The sequence below is a fragment of the Oryctolagus cuniculus genome, chromosome 16, assembly GCF_964237555.1.
Source record: "Oryctolagus cuniculus chromosome 16, mOryCun1.1, whole genome shotgun sequence".
NCBI lineage: Eukaryota > Metazoa > Chordata > Mammalia > Lagomorpha > Leporidae > Oryctolagus > Oryctolagus cuniculus.
Window position 1 is genome coordinate 59,464,310 of NC_091447.1, and position 18,611 is coordinate 59,482,920.

At 74.7% G+C, this 18,611-nt stretch overlaps 3 protein-coding genes across 3 annotated transcripts; 1 reads left to right on the forward strand and 2 right to left on the reverse strand.

Moving 5' to 3' along the window:
• Nucleotides 1–800: 800 nt before the first annotated feature.
• HMG20B (high mobility group 20B) lies at nt 801–5,878 on the reverse strand. Its single transcript, XM_070058610.1, has 10 exons — nt 5,783–5,878; nt 5,502–5,557; nt 5,063–5,171; nt 4,549–4,752; nt 3,890–4,010; nt 3,754–3,800; nt 3,291–3,363; nt 2,856–3,071; nt 1,474–1,606; nt 801–1,171 (listed from the first exon to the last, which is right to left on the reverse strand). The coding sequence occupies exons 1-10, from the start codon at nt 5,843–5,845 to the stop codon at nt 1,159–1,161; spliced, it is 1,035 nt and encodes a 344-aa protein (XP_069914711.1). The 5' UTR covers nt 5,846–5,878; the 3' UTR covers nt 801–1,158.
• Nucleotides 5,879–12,078: 6,200 nt separating this feature from the next.
• Nucleotides 12,079–16,805, forward strand: MFSD12 (major facilitator superfamily domain containing 12). The gene is made up of 10 exons (XM_070058614.1): nt 12,079–12,503; nt 14,402–14,612; nt 14,795–14,927; nt 15,107–15,286; nt 15,380–15,472; nt 15,562–15,654; nt 15,808–15,978; nt 16,063–16,157; nt 16,437–16,567; nt 16,648–16,805. Exons 1-10 carry the CDS (start codon nt 12,227–12,229, stop codon nt 16,668–16,670), a joined length of 1,407 nt encoding a protein of 468 aa, XP_069914715.1. The 5' UTR covers nt 12,079–12,226; the 3' UTR covers nt 16,671–16,805.
• Nucleotides 16,806–16,929: 124 nt separating this feature from the next.
• TEKTIP1 (tektin bundle interacting protein 1) lies at nt 16,930–18,511 on the reverse strand. The gene is made up of 4 exons (XM_070058621.1): nt 18,265–18,511; nt 17,407–17,645; nt 17,198–17,323; nt 16,930–17,121 (listed from the first exon to the last, which is right to left on the reverse strand). The coding sequence occupies exons 1-4, from the start codon at nt 18,345–18,347 to the stop codon at nt 16,949–16,951; spliced, it is 621 nt and encodes a 206-aa protein (XP_069914722.1). The 5' UTR covers nt 18,348–18,511; the 3' UTR covers nt 16,930–16,948.
• Nucleotides 18,512–18,611: the final 100 nt, after the last annotated feature.

Sequence of the window (18,611 nt, forward strand, 5' to 3'; positions counted from 1 at the left end):
TTTGCATCGATCTCAGCGGCTCTTGGAACCCCATTTCCAGGAGCTCTTGGCCCCCGGCTCAGTCAGGCTCCCGGGCTGCAGCCGCCCCCTCGCCGCTGCCATCCCGGGGTGCGCTGGCCTGGCGGGGACACGCGCAGCGCCCGGCTCTGTCTCCGTGGTCACGTGGCTGGGAGCAGATTTTATCTTCTTATAAGGGCCCACCCTGGTCCAGCGTGACCTCATCCTGACTCACGGCGCCGGCCGACCCCGCTGCCTAATAAGGCGGCGTGCAGTGGCCCTCACAGCACGAGGGGAGCCCGCGCCCCGCGCCCCCCGCCCCCGGCCTGGCTGCCAGCGATTCTCCCAACGCGTGTTACAATTTCATTCACTTACTGCCCGCAGCAGCCTGGGCTGGGCCAGGAGCCCCATCCGGGTCTCCCACGTGGGCAGCGGGGCCCCGGCCCGGGGGCCCTCCCAGGGCGCGCATGCGCAGGGAGCTGCGTCCGCGGCTGAGCGGCGGACCCCAGCCCCCCCCCCCCCACTGCGGGATGCGCGTGTCCCAGGCCGTGACCCAAACCACTTCCAAAGGGACAGGCGGGCACCCCCGGGCAGGATGGCTGGGCCACGGGGAGACGCGGACGCTGAAGGCCACGCGGGGGACGGGAAGTGCGGGGGGGGGGGCCGGGAGGGTGCAGGGATGGGGCAGCTCTGTGCGAAGTGGACGGAGGTGATGACGTCTCAAGGTGGCTGCGATGGCGCCGCGCACGCAGCAGAGCCCCCAGAGCCGGCTCTGCTGGGAGGGAGGCCGCGCACCCACGAGCTCCAAACCAAACAGCCGCTGTTTTTATTGAACCAGTCCAGATAAAGCAGTGGGCGGCCCCCACCCCAGGGTGCAGGGCCCCAGAGCCGCCGCCGCGGAGCCGCCCTGCCCGGTGGTGCGGGGCGTGCAGCTTGCGGGGGGTGGGGTGGGGGCTTGGCCGGATCAAGCCCCTCCCCGGCTGGGCAGGGGCCGGCCCTGTGCCCGAGCTGTGTCCCGCCCAGGGCGCTAGAGGGCTGTGCAGGCCGGAAGCTGAGGGGCGTCAGAGGGGTTAACTTCAGGGGGGCTGCAGCCCCCAAGGTGCAGGACGGGGCCTGGCCCCAGAGGGTGGACCCCAGCCCCAGCGGGGGCGGGGCCAGCCCTCACAGGTGCTCGCTGCAAGGGAGAGGGGGCGGAAGTGAGGTCCCGGGTGCCCCCCCACCCCTCGAAGCTGGGGACCCCCCAGGCCGGCCCTCCCGCCCCCAGGTGCCCCGGAGCAAGGCCCAGCCCTCAGGTGTCGCTCAAGGGAGGGGGAGCAGAGGTGAGGTCCTGGGCCCCACCCCTCGCATCTCGAGCCGGGTGCCCAGGGCGGGGCCCCTGGATCCTGAGGTCTGAGGAACAGCCCACCGGGCCAGGCCCCGCCGCACACCCCCAGGGGCCTCCGGCGCGGGGCGGGGGCTGAGCCTGCCGGGACCCACCTGGCAACCTGGGCCAGGATCTCCTTGATGCGGGCGATCAGCTTCTCGTGCCGCGCAGGGTCCCGCTCGATGGCGCCGTGCAGCCGCGCCATGTACAGGTCCAGCGTGCCCAGCGTGGGCGTCTCGCCCGTGCCTGCGGGCGGGGGATGGTCAGCCAGCCTGGGGCGCGGGGGGCAGGGGGCGGGGCGAGGTAGCGTGGGTGGGCAAGAGGAGTCAGTCGCACTGTAGGGCGGGGGTGGGGGTCAGGGAGTGACAAGGTCGTCTGAGGCCGAGGGGGCGGGGCGGGGGGCGGGGATGGGTGATGGACATGGACGGGGATGGATGGGGCTGGGGGAGATGGGGAGAGGCGGAGTCGTCGGGAGAAGGGGCTCGCGGGGGTTCGGAACTGGAGGCGGGGTCGGCAGGCCAGGGGTGGGGGAGGGGGTGAGGGGTAAGGGAGGGGCTCCAGGGGCCGGGGCGGGGCCAGCTGGCAGAGGGGGACTCCAGGGTTCTGGGCCGGGGCGGGGCTCTAGAGGGTGAGGTGGGCCCTGGGAGGGAGGGTGGGGCCGGGGTGGGGCCCGGGAGGGGGGCGGGGCCGGCTAGAGGGTTGGGGCCAGGGCAGGCAGGGCTCTGGGGCGGGGCTCTAGACGACGGGGCGGGGCCCGGGAGGGAGGGCGGGGCTGGGTAGAGGGTTGGGGCCTGGGCGGGGCCGGGAGGGAGGGCGGGGCTGGAGCGAAGCTGGAGGCAGGGCTCTGGGGCGGGGCTCTAGACGATGGGGCGGGGCTCGGGAGGGGGCGGGGCTAGGGAGGGAGGGCGGGGCCAGGCCCATGGCAGGGCTCTGGGGCGGGGCTCTAGATGATGGGGCGGGGCCCGGGAGGGGGCGGGGCCGGCTAGAGGGTTGGGGCCAGGGCAGGCAGGGCTCTGGGGCGGAGCTCTAGACGACGGGGCGGGGCCCGGGAGGGAGGGCGGGGCTGGCTAGAGGGTTGGGGCCTGGGCGGGGCCGGGAGGGAGGGCGGGGCTGGAGCGAAGCTGGAGGCAGGGCTCTGGGGCGGGGCTCTAGACGATGGGGCGGGGCCCGGGAGGGGGGCGGAGCCGGCTAGAGTGTTGGGGCTGGGGCGGGGCCGGGAGGGAGGGCGGGGCTGGAGCGAAGCCAGCGGCAGGGCTCTGGGGCGGGGCTCTGGACGATGGGGCGGGGCCCGGGAGGGAGGGCGGGGCCCGGGAGGGCGGGCGGGGCCGGCTAGAGGGTTGGGCAACCGGGGTGGGGCTGGGAGGGAGGGCGGGGCTGGAGCGAAGCTGGAGGCAGGGCTCTGGGGCGGGGCTCTAGACGATGGGGCGGGGCCCGGGAGGGGCGGGGCCAGCTAGAGGGTTGAGGGTTGAGGGCTGGGCCGGGCAGGGTTCCGCACCCGGCACGGGCAGCGAGGCGAAGCTGGCGGTGAGCGCCTGGCGCACGGCCTGCAGCTGCTGCTGCAGCGCCAGCGTCCGCCGCTCCTCCAGCGCCAGCTCCTGCTCCAGGCGCTCGCGGGCGCTGCTCATGGTGCGCGTGTGGCGCTGCAGGGCCGCGTTCTGCTCCGCGAAGGCCACGTTCACCTGCCGCAGGCGCCGCAGCTCCGCCTCCCGCGCTGGGGGCGTGGGGGGCCGGGTCAGGGCTGGGGTCCCGCGCCCCGACCCGCACCGCGGGCCCTCGGGGCCCCGCCCCTCCCCGACCCCCGCCAGCCCGGCCCTCGGGGCCCCGCCCCTCCCACCCCGCCAGCCGGGTCCCCACACCCTCTCCCCACCCCCCGGAGAGCCCCGCGCCCCCTCCCCGCGCCCCCCCCGCGCCGGGACCACCGGGCGCCAACCTTTGTTTTGGTCCAGAAACTCCTCAGTGAAGATAGGGACGTCGAAGGCGGCCAGGCCGTCGCAGTCCCCGGCCTGGGTCGGGGGGCGAGGTGGCTATGCTGGGGGGAGCTCCCGGGGCACCTAGGCCTGCGCCCGCCCGCGGCTCCCCACACCCACCCGGCCGGCTCCCTGCCCCCTTCCCGTGGCTCCCCACACCCACCTGGCCTGCTCCCCACGCCCTCCCGGCCGGCTCCCCATGGCTCCCCGTGGCTCCCCGCCCCCTCCCGGCCAGCTCCCCGGGCCCTCCCGGCCGGGTCCCCGTGGCTCCCCGCGCCCTCCCGGCCTGCCCCCCATGGCTCCCCGTGGCTCCCCGCCCCCTCCCTGCCTGCTCCCCGTGGCTCCCCGCACCCCTCCCGGCCGGCTCCCCGCGGCACCCCGCACCCTCCCTGCCTGCTGCCCGGGCGGGCACAGGGCCGCGCTCACCTTGTACCCGTTCAACACGGTGTTCAGCAGCCCGGAGCCCGAGTCCTCTGGCGGGAGGGAGGGGCAGGGTCAGCGCCCATCACGCAGTGGCCTTGGCCATGGCCGGGCTGTGGCTCCGCCCCCACGCCCCGCCCACCTCTCTTGGCTTTCTTCTCCTGGATTTTCTCGGCGCACATCTGGTAGGCCTCGGACTGCTGGTAGGCCCGCAGCTCCCGCATGTACTGCTGCTTCTCGCGCTCCGCCTCGTCCAGGTACCGCTGCGGGTGGGCGGGCAGGTGGGCCCGAGCCCCGCCCCGCCCCGCCCCCGCTGCACCCTCGGTGGCCCCGGCCCGCACCCCACTCGCAACAGGCGCAGACCAGCGCTGGCCTCCGTCGGACCCGCCTGGGTTTTCCACATTTAAACTAACGCGCAAATCTGGGTTCAGCAGAGACCCGGCCCTGTCCGACCGGGCGGGCGCTGACCGAGGCCGGTGCCCCCTTCGGCCCTGTCCAACCCGGGCGGGCGCTGACCGAGACCGGTGCCCCCTTCGGCCCTGTCCGACCGGGCGGGCGCTGACCGAGGCCGGTGCCCCCTTCGGCCCTGTCCGACCCGGCCGGGCGCTGACCGAGGCCGGTGCCCCCTTCGGCCCTGTCCGACCCCGGTGGGCGCCGACCGAGGCCGGTGCCCCCTTCGGCCCTGTCCGACCCCGGTGGGCGCTGACCGAGGCCGGTGCCCCCTTCGGCCCTGTCCGACCCCGGCGGGCACCGACCGAGCGAGGCCAGCCAGGGCGCGCCGGGGCCCCTCGGCCGCCGCACCTGCTTCTCCGCCGGCTGCAGCTTGCTCCACTCGGCGCCCAGCATCTTCGTGATCTCGGGGAACGGCAGGTCTGGGTGGCGCGTGCGGATCTGCTCCCGCCGCTCGTTCAGGAAGCGCACGTAGCCGGTGACCGGCGCCTTGGGCCCGTTCGGCAGGACCTTCTTCCGCTTCTTGCCCTTGGGCCAGCCGCGCTTCCTGACCGGCTGCGGAACGGGGCGCGTGGGCAGGGGCCGGGGCCCCGAGAGGGCCAGGCTGGAGGAGGACCAGGTCCAAGGGGGCCTGGACCTGGGCAGGCGGACCGCGGGTCCCCTGGGGGTGTGGCTTCTGATTGTGGGCGTGGCCTCTGACAGAAAGAAGCGCTTATAGGCGGCCCAAAGGAAAGCTCCGCCCAAAGGGCGGGGTCACCGGGATGTGGGCGGGGCGAGGGGGGATAGTGGGACAGTGTTCCCCGGATACCGGGCAGTGGGCGGAGCCACAAGACTTGCACACGGGGCGGGCGGGCCCTGTGCTCACCTCCTCCTCCTGGGACCCCTTCTCGCCGGCCCGCGGGCCCTCGGCGCGCTCCTGCTTGACCGCGACCACGAAGCCCCCGTGTGGGCCCGGAGCCCTGCCGCCCGCCGGCCTGCAGCCACGGGGCACGGGGTCACCAGGGTCACGCCGGCCCCTGGAGCCCAGACCGCCGCCCGCCGGGGTCGGGACATGGGCAGATCGGGGAGGGGACGCAGAGGCGGCCTTGGGAGGACGGAGCCCAGCCGGGGGGCGCGGGCCGGGTCAGGACGGGAGCCCGAGGGGGCCTAGGAAGGAGCGGGGCTGGGGAAGGGGTGGAGGCGGGGCGGGGGCAGGAGGGGCTGGGGAGGGGGCCGGGGCAGGGCGCAGGCCGGGCTGGGGAGGTGGCGACCCGGGAGAAACCCTCCAAGGGGGCAGGGCGCTGGGGCGGGGGCGGCGCACTCACGCGGCGGCCGCGCCGGGCTGCTTGGGGCCGTGGGACATGGCGGCTCCGGGCCGGACCTGCAACGCAGACGCGCGGCGTCGGCGAGGGGCGCCCGGGACCCCGGGGGGTGCGCTGGGGGCGGGGACGCGCTCGAGGGCGGGCGCCGGGGGCTCCTTTGTTGGGCGATCGCCGCCCCCGGGGGCCCGCCCGGCCCCGCCCCCGGCCCGAGGCGGCCCCGGCCGCGCCCCGCGCCCCCCGCGCCCCCGCCCTGCGCGGGACCCCGACTTCCGCGCGGCTTTCACCTCCACAGAAACTTTCCCGGCCCTGGCGGCCGCCGCGACGCGCCAACCAACCGCCCCCGGCATGCTAATGAGGCCCCGGCGAGCGGCCCGATTGGCCGGGGCCCGCCCCGGGGGCGTGATCATGTAGATGAGGGTCGGCGCGCCGCTCGGCGATTGGCCGCAGCGGCTGCCGAGTCGCCGGGGAGGCGGGCCGGGGAGGCGGCGGGCGGCGCGTCAAGTTCGGCTGCGCGAGGCCGCGCTCGGGGCCAATCCCTGGCGTCCGAGGCCGCGCGGGGCGGAGCCTCTTAAAGGGCCAGCAGGCGCGCGCGGATCCGGGTTCGGCCCCGCCCCGGTTGCCGTGGGGACGCAGGGGGTCGCTAGGGCGAGGGGGCTCTGGTTCTTAGCACCCGCAGAGCTGGGGAGGGGGCCAAACCCGCCGTGGCCGAGAGGCTGGAGCGCTGCGTGGCCGAGACCGGGCCTGGGTCAGGCGGGGGCTGGACAGGCGACCTGGGCCGGGGTCAGGCGGGGGCTGGGCAGGAGACCCGGGCCGGAGTCAGCCCCATCTGCACGGCCGTCAGTCCTCGGGCACCCTGGGCACCTTGGCCGCCCCCCGCCCCATCTGCCTGCTCACGCACAGGTCCTCGCACAAACCAAGGGGCGAGTCCGGTGTCCACGGGGCGGGTGCGTGGGTTTGGGAGCGGCTGGCGCTCACGGACGGTCAGCCCGGCAGTCCCGGGGTGCGGCTGCGGGAGAACCTGCGCGAGGCTCCCCGCAAAACGGGACAGACGTCTGCGGCCCGGAGTGCGGGGCCGAGTACTTGCGGGCCCCGCAGACGTCACGCCGGGGAGCACGAACGCGCGTGGGGCCCCACGGCCGGGCAGGGGACTCCGCGGGGACAGGAAGGGGGCGTGGTCGCCGCGGCCTGAGGGAGGGGCTGGGCACTGCCTTCGGGGGTGACGAGAATGTTCTAAATTTAGACGGCGCAGACTGGAATCCACGGACGCCCTGAGGCTCTGCTGCGGGGCCCCGCCTCCTTGCTGTGATTGACAAGGCTGCTGTTGCCGTAGGAACTGCCCTGCGGGCCCCGCCTCCGAGCCGTGATGGACAGGCTGGCGTTGCCGTAGGAACTGCCCTGCGGGCCCCGCCTCTGTCCGTGATGGACAGGCTGGCGTTGCCGTAGGAACTGCCCTGCGGGCCCCGCCTCCGTCCGTGATGGACAAGGCTGGCGTTGCCGTAGGAACTGCCCTGCGGGCCCCGCCTCCGTCCGTGATGGACAAGGCTGGCGTTGCCGTAGGAACTGCCCTGCGGGCCCCGCCTCCGTCCGTGATGGACAAGGCTGCCGTTGCCGTAGGAACTGCCCTGAGGGCCCCGCCTCCGTCCGTGATGGACAAGGCTGGCGTTGCCGTAGGGACTGCCCTGCGGGCCCCGCCTCCGTCCGTGATGGACAGGCTGGCGTTGCCGTAGGAACTGCCCTGCGGGCCCCGCCTCCGTCCGTGATGGACAAGGCTGGCGTTGCCGTAGGAACTGCCCTGCGGGCCCCGCCTCTGTCCGTGATGGACAGGCTGGCGTTGCCGTAGGAACTGCCCTGCGGGCCCCGCCTCCGTCCGTGATGGACAGGCTGGCGTTGCCGTAGGAACTGCCCTGCGGGCCCCGCCTCTGTCCGTGATGGACAGGCTGGCGTTGCCGTAGGAACTGCCCTGCGGGCCCCGCCTCTGTCCGTGATGGACAGGCTGGCGTTGCCGTAGGAACTGCCCTGCGGGCCCCGCCTCCGTCCGTGACGGACAAGGCTGCCGTTGCCGTAGGAACTGCCCTGCGGGCCCCGCCTCTGTCCGTGATGGACAGGCTGGCGTTGCCGTAGGAACTGCCCTGCGGGCCCCGCCTCTGTCCGTGATGGACAGGCTGGCGTTGCGTTAGGAACTGCCCTGCGGGCCCCGCCTCCGTCCGTGACGGACAAGGCTGCCGTTGCCGTAGGAACTGCCCTGCGGGCCCCGCCTCCGTCCGTGATGGACAAGGCTGGCGTTGCCGTAGGAACTGCCCTGCGGGCCCCGCCTCCGTGCTGTGATGGACAGGCTGGCGTTGCCGTAGGAACTGCCCTGCGGGCCCCGCCTCCGTCCGTGACGGACAAGGCTGGCGTTGCCGTAGGAACTGCCCTGCGGGCCCCGCCTCCGTCCGTGATGGACAAGGCTGGCGTTGCCGTAGGAACTGCCCTGCGGGCCCCGCCTCCGTGCTGTGATGGACAAGGCTGGCGTTGCCGTAGGGACTGTCCTTCCGGTCCGAGGGACTTCCCAAAGGTTTCGGGGTTCTCCCGAGTCTTGGCACCGGGCTCGGGCGCGGGCCCTGCCATCCACGGGGCACCTGGGCGGGTCAGCGGCTTCGGCCCCGCGCGTGGGGGCGCTGCCGGCCGCCTGCGACTCGAGTGAATGATTCCTTTTCTCATCTCGCGGCCGCGTGGGTTGCTTTCAGAAACACAGCTCGGGGCCTGGCCCTGAGCTGCGTGACCTCGGCCTGCGCCGGACCGTGCGTGGGCCCGGCTGCTCGGCCACGGCCAGCTGGCCCGCTCCGGCCCCGCCCTGCCCATCATCCTTGTCCGCTCAGTAAAAACAAGAGTTATTTTATTTTACTTGTAGGCAGAGAGAGAGAGAGAGAGAGAGGTCGTCCACCTGCTGGTCACTCCCCGAGCGCCCACAGCACCAGGGCCGGGCCAGGCCAGAGCCGGGAGCTCCACCCGGTCTCCCCCCACCCGTGGGTGCAGGGCCCAGCGCTTGGCCGGGGGCGCTGGGAGGGGGGCAGCCGGGATGCGGCCTCCCCATGGCGGCTCAAACCAGCTGCGCCACAGCACCGGCCCCAGGCTTCCTTGTAAAACTTTTCCTGGGTAAAGTCCCGGCCTGCAGCGCCCGCATCCCACGTGCGTGCTGGTTCGAGTCCCGGCTGCTCCTCTTCCGATCCAGCTCCCTGCTGTGGCCTGGGAAGGCAGTGGACGATGGCCCAGGTGCTTGGGCCCCTGCACCCGCGTGGGAGACCCGGATGGAGCTCCTGGCTCCTGGCTGCAGATGGGCGCAGCTCCGGCCTCTTGCTGCCATCTGGGGAGTGACCCAGCAGAGGGAAGACCTCTCCCTCCCTCTCTCTCCCTCCTCCTCCCTCTCTCTCTCCCCCTCCCTCTCTCTCTCTCCCTCCCCCTCCCTCTCTCTCTCCCTCTTGTGTAATGCTGATTTTCAAATTAATTAATTAATTAAAAAATAAACTTTTCCTGCCCCCCCATGTCTGGCTTTGGCCTTGGCGAGGGAGGGGCCAGGGCCGGGCGGCTCAGCGGGGGCTCTGGACGCCGGGACGCTTGGTGCAGCCCCCCCGGGGGGGGGCAGCTGGGCCTCCGCGGCCTCGCGTTCCCTGGCGGCGGCCGCTGGCTCCGATCCAGGCTCTGAGTCCACACAGCGTCTCCCTGAGCGCCTTCCCGCGAGGACGCGAGCGCCCTGGCCCGCGGCCCGGGGACCCCATCTCCGCGGGCCGGCTCTGACCCTGCTCCCTGCGAAGGCTGAGCTGCGCCCTGGACTGGGGGGGGAGGGGCAGTGACCCCAGCGCGCCCGGGCGCGGGAAAAGTGCGCGGCCCGTGTGGCTTTCGCAGGTTTATTGGATGGTGTTTGGAAGGCGGAGCAACAGAGAGAGAAGGAGGGAGAGAGAGGGAGAGGGAGAAGGAGAGAGGGAGAAGAAGGAGAGGGAAGGAGAGGGAGGGAGAGGGAGAGAGAGGGAGGGGGAGGGAGAGAGAAGGGGAGGGAGAGAGAAGGAGGGAGAGAGAGGGAGGGAGAGGGGGAGAGAGAGAGAGGAGAGAGAGGGAGGGAGAGGGAGAGAGAGGGAGGGGGAGGGAGAGAGAGGGAGAGAGAGGGAGAGAGAGAAGGAGAGAGGGAGGGGGAGGGAGAAAGAGGGAGGGGGAGGGGAAGGAGGGGGAGGGGGGGAGGCCCTCTATCCCCTGGGTCACTCCCCAGATGCCCACAGCAGCCACCCCGCTGGTGTCTCGGGCACCAGACGCCCGCACTCTTTCCAGAAGTTTCCCCAGGGACCGGGACAGCGCCCAGCACGCGGAGCGCCGAGGCCAGGGGGCTGCGGGGCCGCGCCCCCCCCCGCCCCCCAGCTCCGTGGCGCGTGCTCCTCCGAAACCCCGGGTGTGGCCCCGGCTCCGCCTGCCCGGCCCGGCCCGGCCCCTCAGATCTGAGGACAGAGCCCGGCGCCTCAGCGGCCGCCCCCTCCCGCGTTGCCCCCATCAAAGCCAGCGCGGGGCGGGGTGGGGGCGGGGGCGCCCGGGGCCGACCGGAGCCCCCTCCCCCGGGACATCCGACACCCCCCATCTCCGGCGAGCGGGACGCGGCCGCCCCACATCAAAGGCCGAGGGACGCTGCTGACCCAGGCGTCCCCCCTACCCTGGGGCTTGAGTGCCCATCTCCTTCCTGCCGCCTCCCTCGGCTCTGAGCCTCCTCCCTCTGATCCTGCAGGCCCCACCGAGCCCCCCACACACTCGGGGACCCCTGCCCTGGCCGGGACCAGGCTCCAAGGAGACGCAGACCACATCCCACCTCCTCCCCCTGCACCTGCCCCCGGGAGCCGCCTCACCCTCCCACCTCGGGACGGGCTCTCTGCGCCGGCTCCGCTCTCCTCCTGGCTGCCTCCTGTTCTCCCTTTTTGTTTTTAGTTTTTTTCAACTTTATTTATTTGAAAAGCAGAGAGAAAGAGAGAGAGAGCGAGAGGGAGGGGGGGGAGAGAGAGAGAGGGAGGGAGGGAGAGAGAGAGGTCTTCCACCCTCTGGGTCACTCCCCAGATGGCCACAGCAGCCAGGGCTGGGCTGGGCGGAAGCCAGGAGCCAGGAGCTCCATCCGGGTCTCCCACCGGGTGCAGGGGCCAAGCACCTGGGCCATCGTCCACTGCTCTCCCAGGCCACAGCAGGGAGCTGGATCGAGAGTGGAGCAGCCGGGACTGGAACCGGTGCCCACGTGGGATGTGGCACCGCAGGGGGAAGCTGAGCCCTCAGGCCCACAGCGCCGCCCCCTCCGCCCCCGCTGTTTAATAAGTCAGCTTTCGCTCCTTCTCCTCCGGGAATGTGCAAGGGAGCGGCCCTGGGGTCCTGATCCTCCTGGGATCTGTGTCCTGGCCCCTCCCCCAGGCCTCCCTCTTCTTCCTCCCTGCTGCTCCCTGGCGACACCGGGTCTGCCCCTCCTGTCTGGGGTGGACAATTGCTGGGGCCAGTGCCTGGGTCAGCACTGGGCCGGGGAGGGGGCTCTGAGGGGGCAGCGCAGGGCCGGGGAAGGCTGTGGACAGACAACAGCCTGGACGTGGCCCCGAGACCCGCACCGGGGCTGGAGGTGGCCGTGAGACCTGTGCCAGGGCTGGGCAGGGCCGTGAGACCCTCACCAGGGCTGGGCATGGCCCTGAGACCCTCAAGGGACTGGGGGGGCCGCTGCTTGGGGCAGTGCTGAGCTGCGAGTGGGCCCCGGGTTGGGCCCGGCCCCGGCTCCAGCTCTGGCTGCTGCACACCCCAGGAGGCGGCCCCCCTGGCCCAAGTGTGCACCTGCCACCCACGTGGGGGACCCGGATGGAGGGCTGGCTCCTGGCCCAGCCCGGGGCCAACGCGGCCATCTGGGCACCGAACCACTGCCAAATAAAATGAAAATACACAGATTTTCTTAAAAAGTTCACCAAGAATGGGGACTACGGGGAAACCCCACACAGCTGGGTAGGGGTCTCTCCCTCTCTCTCTCTCTGCCACAGCCGGGCGGGCGGGGTCGCCCGGGGCAGCGGATCCGGATCCCAGTCCCCAAATCTCCCCGCGAGGGGAAACTGAAACCGCGCGCGGCTGCACGAGGGCGGGCGGGGGCCACAGGGCACTGAGTCACCGCGGCCGCCACGTGGGCGCCGGGCGCGGGACGGCGGGCCGCGGCTTTAGCACCGTTATCCCATTAGTATCATTGTCGCCCTAATTACCAGCTCATTAGTGCGCGCGCCCACGCAGGGGAGCGCTCCCCCAGGGCGCCCGGGGCTCCCACCCCAAACCCAGGCTGGGGCGGGCTCAGGAGCGCCCGCTGCTCCGCTGCACGCCCCCTCCCCAGCCCACGGCGAAGGGCGCACCCCGGCGCGGGGGGCCCGCCCACCCCGCGAGCGGCCGCCCGGCGCTAGGACCACCCGCCGGGGAGCCCGAGCACGGGCCGGGCCGGCGCGCGAGGCCACGCCCCTCCGACGCGTGATTGGCTGCCCGTTCCGCGGCGCGCGGGCCTGATTGGCGGGCGCGGCCGCCGCTCCCCTGCACGGCCCCGCCTCGCCCCGCCTGACCCCGGCCGCGGCTTCCCGGCCGTGGCGGGCGCGGCCGCAGCGGCGATCGCGGGCGGCCCGGACGGGGCGGACGCGGACGCGGGCGCGGGCGGAGCGGGGCGAGCCCGGCGCGCGGCGGGGGCCCCCGGGCGGCCCCCCGAGCGCGGAGCGCGCGCCATGGGCCCGGGGCCGACCCCGCGGCCGCTGTCCGTGGCCGCGCGGCTCAGCTACGCCGTGGGCCACTTCCTCAACGACCTGTGCGCGTCCATGTGGTTCACCTACCTGCTGCTCTACCTGCACTCGGTGCGCGCCTACAGCTCGCGCGGCGCGGGTCTGCTGCTGCTGCTCGGCCAGGTGGCCGACGGGCTGTGCACGCCGCTCGTGGGCTACGAGGCCGACCGCGCCGCCGGCCGCTGCGTCCGCTACGGCCCGCGCAAGGCCTGGCACCTGGTCGGTAAGCCTCCGCCCTCGCCGGTGTGCCTGGGCCCCCGTCTGTCCGTCTGTCCGGCGCCCGGCCGTCTGCGGAGCTCCCCCGTACCCCTCGCCCCGCTGTCTGACCTGCGGGCCCCCCGTGCGCCAGGGCGACCCTCCAGGGCCCCCTCCTTGGTCTGTCCGACCCCCGGCGCCCGCCCTGCCCCTGGGTTGGGTCTGATGGCCCAGGACCCCCTCCGTCAGTCTGTCTGGCTTGGCCTGCCCGCCCCCCGGACAGCTCTGTCTGACTGAGGCTGGGGCCTGGGGCCGAGCTGTGGGCGGGGGTCTGTGCGGGGCTCTGCCTCTCCCGGCAGGGGCATGGGGTGCAGGGGCGGGACAGCCTCTGCTGGGCGCACACCGATAAGGGCGGAGGGGCCCTGGGTGCTGGCGGTGGGGGCGTGGCCCCAGCGGGGCGGCGCGGGTTGGGGGGCCTGTCTGGGGCAGACACTGCTGGGGTGAGGCGGATGGGAGGGGTCCCTGCTGGGGGCCGTGGTTCACACGCAGAGGGCCTGAGGCAGCTCCCAGCCGGCTCGTCCGCAGGGGGCAGCCTCCTTTGGTCCCAGGAGGTGGAGGGGTCGCCCAGGGTGGGTCTCGGGGGCACCCAGGAGGCTCCCTCGCAGAGGAAGCAGGGTGGCCCCTGATAAGGTGGCTTCAGGGTGGTCTCCCTGGCAACGGCGCCCACTTCTCTATTTCACCCCAAGCCCGAGGCCGGTGGAGGCCGCCGCTGCCCTTACGGGGCCCACGGGGCTGCGGGACCCTCCTGGGGTTCTGAAGGGTGTGTAGGAGTGTGGTGGGAGGCCGAGCGCTATCCCGGCCTCACACACGACTCACTTCTACAACACTCCGTGGTCTGAGAGGCAGGGAACGCCCCAGCAGCCGAGCCAGGTCCTGCCAGGTCCCCCGCGGGCTCCAGAGCTCGGGCCACCCCCGATGCCTCGCGGGGTGCCCGTCGGCTGGATGCCAGGGCCACCGGAGCCCAGGCTCCGTGACAAGGGACGTGGGAGCCGGAGCTGGGCCGATCCAAGCCAGGAGCTCCTCCAGGCCTCCCATGGGTGCAGGGCCCAAGCACCTGGGCCATCCTCTGCTCTCCCAGGCCCCAGCAGGGAGCTGGACCGGAAGTGGAGCAGCTGGGACTCGAACCGGCGCCCCTGGGGGATGCCGGCCCTGCAGGTGGCCGTACCCAGCGCCTTAGCTCCTAATCCTCCCGCAGCCCCGGCCGGGTCGGACACGCGGCCCCCCGCGCGGCCGGCAATGGTTAACCCGGCCTGGGCTCGCTCCTGGCCCCGCGAGTCCAGGGTCCACGATCCGGCGCCCCCCCCCCAGCGGCTCTGCTTTCATTTCCCGATTCTGGGGCTGCGGGGTGGGGCCTGGGCGGAGGCCCCCGCTGGGGCCCGGAGCGGGAAAGCCGGGGCCGCGGCCCCCGACTCTCCAGGCGGGAAGACGGGGCGGGGGCCCAGCTCTGCGGCTCTGCCCCCGGCCTCGGTTCTCTCGTCTGGGAAATGGGGAGCGTAGCGCGCTCTGCTTGACCCAGGCGTCCGCTCTGTCCCGGGACAGGAAGTGGCTGGGAGGACCCGGCCCCAGCCCGCGGAGGCTGACGTCGGGCAGGGAAGGACGGGAGGTGGGGGGCGGGGCGTCTCCAGTCAGCCCCGTGACAGTGCGTGCAAAGGCCCTGAGGCCCGGGTGCGTCGGCCGCGCGTGTGTGTGTGTGTGTGGCTGGGCCGGGTGGGCTCGGCCCGGGGGGACTGGTGGGCACCCCATGCGGGGGTTCCCGGGTCTTTCCTGAGCTGCGGCGGGGTTGCCCGGCCCCTGCAGGCCACCGGGGGTGGGGGCAGTGCTGGGCGGGGCGTGGGCGGCCCCGTGCCTCAGTTTCCCCCTCCGCAGGCACGGTGTGCGTCCTGCTCTCCTTCCCCTTCATCTTCAGCCCGTGCCTGGGCTGCGGGCCGGCCACGCCCGAGTGGGCGGCGCTGCTCTACTACGGGCCGTTCATCGTGGTCTTCCAGTTCGGCTGGGCGGCCACGCAGATCGCGCACCTGAGCCTCATCCCCGAGCTGGTGACCAGCGACGCCGAGAAAGTGGAGCTCACGGCGCTCAGGTGCGGGGCGGGCCCGGGAAGCCCCGCCCCGCCGAGGCCCCGCCCCGCCCCGCCCCGCCCCGCCCCGCGCACCCGGAGATGCATGCATTTTTGAAAGATTCCTTTATTGATGGAAGGGCAGAGGGGCGGTCCCGGGGGGCGTGGCCTGGCGCCCCGCCCCCGCTGAGGCCCCGCCCCCGCAGGTACGCCTTCACCGTGGTGGCCAACATCGCCGTCTTCGGCGCCGCCTGGCTCCTGCTGCACCTGCAGGGCGCCGGACAGCCGGGGCCCGCGCCTGGCGGCGGCGTGGGGGCCCAGGACGTGCGGGTGTTCCGGGTGAGCGCGGGGCGCGGGCGGGGGCCCAGGGCGCGCGGGTGAGCGCGGGGCGCGGGCGGGGGGCCCAGGGCGCGCGGGTGAGCGCGGGGCGCGGGCGGGGGCCCAGGGCGTGCGGGTGAGCGCGGGGCGCGGGCGGAGGCCCCGCCCCGCCGCCGCTGACCGCCCGGCGCGCCCCGCAGAACCTCTCGCTGCTGGTGGTGGGCGTGGGCGCCGTGTTCTCGCTGCTGTTCCACGTGGGCACGCGGGAGCGGCGCCGGCCCGCGCTGCAGGAGCCCGAGGAGCACAGCCCCCTGCTGGCCGCCCGGCCGCGCGCCGCGCTGCGCTGGACGCACTGGCTCCGCGAGCCGGCCTTCTACCAGGTGCGGGGCGGGGCGGGGCGGGGGGCCGGGCGGGGCGGTATCGGCGCGCGTCCGCCGCCTGAGCGGGCGGTCCTCCTGCTGCTCTGCCCACAGGTCGGTCTGCTGTACATGAGCACCAGGCTGATCGTGAACCTGTCGCAGACCTACATGGCCATGTACCTCACCTACTCCCTGCACCTGCCCAAGGTGCGCGCGCGCGCGGGCGGGCGGGCCGGCGGGGCGGGGCCTGGCCGGGCCCCCTCCCGCGCCCCCCTGAGCCCGCGCCGCCCCCACAGAAGTTCATCGCGACCATCCCCCTGCTCATGTACCTGAGCGGCTTCTTCTCCTCCTTCCTCATGAAGCCAATCAACAAGTGCATCGGCAGGAACGTGAGTGGGCGGGGCCCCGCGAAGGGGGCGGGGCCGGGCGGGGCTCCGGGAAGCAGGGCGAGTGGGCGTGCGCACGTGGGCGGGGAGGCCGGGCCCGCACGAGGCAGCCCCTGCCCGCCGCCCGCCCGCCGGCTGACCGCGCGGCCCTCGCAGCTGACCTACTTCCTGGGCCTGCTGGCCATCCTGGCCTTCGCCGCCTGGGTGGCGCTGGCCGGCGCGATGGGGGCGGCCGTGTACGCGGCGGCGGTGCTGCTGGGCGCCGGCTGCGCCACCATCCTGGTCACCTCGCTGGCCATGACCGCCGACCTCATCGGGCCGTACACGGTGAGCCTGGCGGCCGGGGCCGGGGCCGGGACCCGGGCGGGGGTGCCAGCGCCTGGCTGCTGACCCCCGACCCTGCGCCCGCAGCACAGCGGAGCCTTCGTGTACGGCGCCATGAGCTTCTCGGACAAGGTGGCCAACGGGCTGGCCGTCATGGCCGTGCAGAGCCTGCACCCCTGCCCGTGAGTGCCCCTGGGGAGAGGGCGGGTGGCCCCGCGGCGGCAGGTGCAGCGAGGGGCGGGGCGGGCCGCAGGTGTGCACCGCGGGCGGGAGCCGTGCGGGCGCGCGCCCTCTGGCGGCGGCTGCGGGGGGCACGGTGGGAGGGGGCGCCGATGGGGGGCCAGCAGCCCGAGGAGGGAGAGGCAGGTGAGCCGGGGACCCCGGAGGGGCTGAGCTGCGGCGCGTGGGCGGGGGGCGGGGGCGGCACGGCCGCGGTCCGCTCAGCCCCCGCCCGCCCCCAGCTCCGAGCTCTGCTGCAAGGCCTGCGTGGGCTTCTACCACTGGGTGATGGTGGCCGTGACCGGCGGCGTGGGCGCAGCGGCCACCCTGTCTCTGTGCAGCCTCCTGGTCTGGCCCATCCGCCTGCGGAGCCGTGAGTCCCAGGACCCGCGGGGGGGGGGGAGTGGCGGTCCCCGCCGGCCGCCGCCTCACGCCCCCTCTCTTGGCTTGCAGGGGAGCCCGGCGAGCGCCCGTGACCCGGCCGAGCCCTGGCACTGCGCACCGCGTCCACGCACGGCTGCAGGCGCTGTCTCGGGGGTGGGGGGCCGCGGGCTCCCCCGGTGCTGCCCAGGGCGCCAATAAAGAGCTGCGCGCGCGCGCGCGAGGACCGGGCCTGGCTCCTGTGTGCCTGGGACCCTCCCCCCCCCCCGGGGGCGGCGAGCTCGCGCGGCCTCTGCCCCCCCCCCCCCCGCCGTCCCGAGGCTGCGTTGCGGCGGGAGAGGCGGGGCGCCTGGCGCGGGGCTCGGGGCCTTTATCAGAGGGTGGGCGTTAGGAGGGGCCGCGGCCCGGTCGAGGGGCTGTGGGCGTCCAGGCCCCAGTGGCGCACGCTCTGCGCGGTGTAGGGCGGCCGCTGCGCCGCCGACAGGCAGGGCACGTAGTCCGACGCGCGCCACAGCGGCTCCGCCCCGAAGCGGCTCCGGCGCACCTCTGCGGCCAAGGGCAGGGTCAGGGCGGCCCGGCCCCCCGGTCCCGCCCGCCCCTGGCCCCGCGCGCCCAGCCTCACCATACTCCTTGCCCCGCGCCGGCCGGTCCCTGCACAGCGCGCTGCCCCACCGCGCGCCGGGGTGCAGGTACTGCGCGGGGACCACGGGGTCGTGCCAGGCGGCCTCCCGCAGGTGCTGGGTGTAGGCTGCGGGCGGGCGGGCGGGGCGGGGCGTCAGGGCGGCGCGGGCGCGGCGCGTGCCCAGGGCGGGCGCGGGGCCTCGCACTCACCCGCGGGCAGGCTGCGCTCCCGGTGCCGGTGGCATCCGTGCCAGCGGGCGTGGGCCTCGCGGAAGGGGCTGTCGGGGGCCCCGGCCAGCGCGCGCCAGTCCTCCCGGGGCCCCCGGGGCGCCAGGCCCGTGTAGCACAGCTGGCCGGCGGCGTCCCTGCCCGTGGGCGTGTACTTCCAGCGCGTGGCCTGCTGGACGGCGGGGGACCAGCAGGGGCCCTCCAGGGACAGGAAGTCGTCGCTGCGGGCCGGGGCAGGGGGCTGAGCGGCCCGCGCAGCTCCGGGGGACGAGGAGACCCCTGCCCAGGCCGTCCCCTGTCCCCACGCGGCTGCCAGGCTCCGGGGCGGAGGCAGAGGCGGAGGCCGGGCTCTCAGAGACCCCTGGCTGGGAGGTGAACCCGGAGCGAGGGGCCCGAGGCAGGCGCAGAGGAGCTGTGATGGGCCCCGGGGGACATGCCCTGGGCTGGTAGCCTGGAAGGCTTCCTGGGGGAGGAGGCCGTGGACAGAACCCGCAAAAAAACAGAAAACCGAGAGCCGTGGGCTGCAGGCGGCTCCTCCCAGAGCGCGTGCTGGGGCCGGCTGCGCCAGACACGGACACCTGGGGCGCTCGCACCCTTTGTCCCGGGAGCCCGGGGGTCAGGCTGTCTGCGAGGCGGCCCCAGGACGGAGCCCCCGGGAGGGACGCAGCTGGCCCCAAGCCGCAGCAGCCTCGAGTGTGGGTGCCCGCCGGGGGGCGCCATCCGGGGCAGTGGGAAGTCGGGGTGGGGGTGGGGGAGCCGGGGACAGAGGCGCTGTCTCCGCCCCAGGGCCGCGTCCCCTCCCGCAGCCTCGGCGCGGCGGCCCCCAGTGCCCGGGCTCACCTGGACAGCGGCGCCGGGAAGCTCACTTCGAGGGTCGCGGAGGGGACGTAGGGCCGGGCAGCCTCGCGCCGGGGGGTCTGCATGGCCGCCTGCGGGCGCCCGCACGCCAGCCGCGGGGGGCCGCTCTCGCTCGGGGCCTCCGGGCCATTGTTGACGCAGGCAGAGGCCGGCGGGTGCCGGGCAACAAGGACCGCGGGACAGCGCCCCGCCCTCCCAGCGCCCTGGCCCCGCCCCCGCCCCCCAGCGCCGCCCCGCCCAGCGCCCCAGCCCCGCCCCCCAGCGCTCCGGCCCCGCCCACGCCCGCGTGGCCGCCTGACCCGCCAGCGACACGGAGCAGGTGCGGGGCG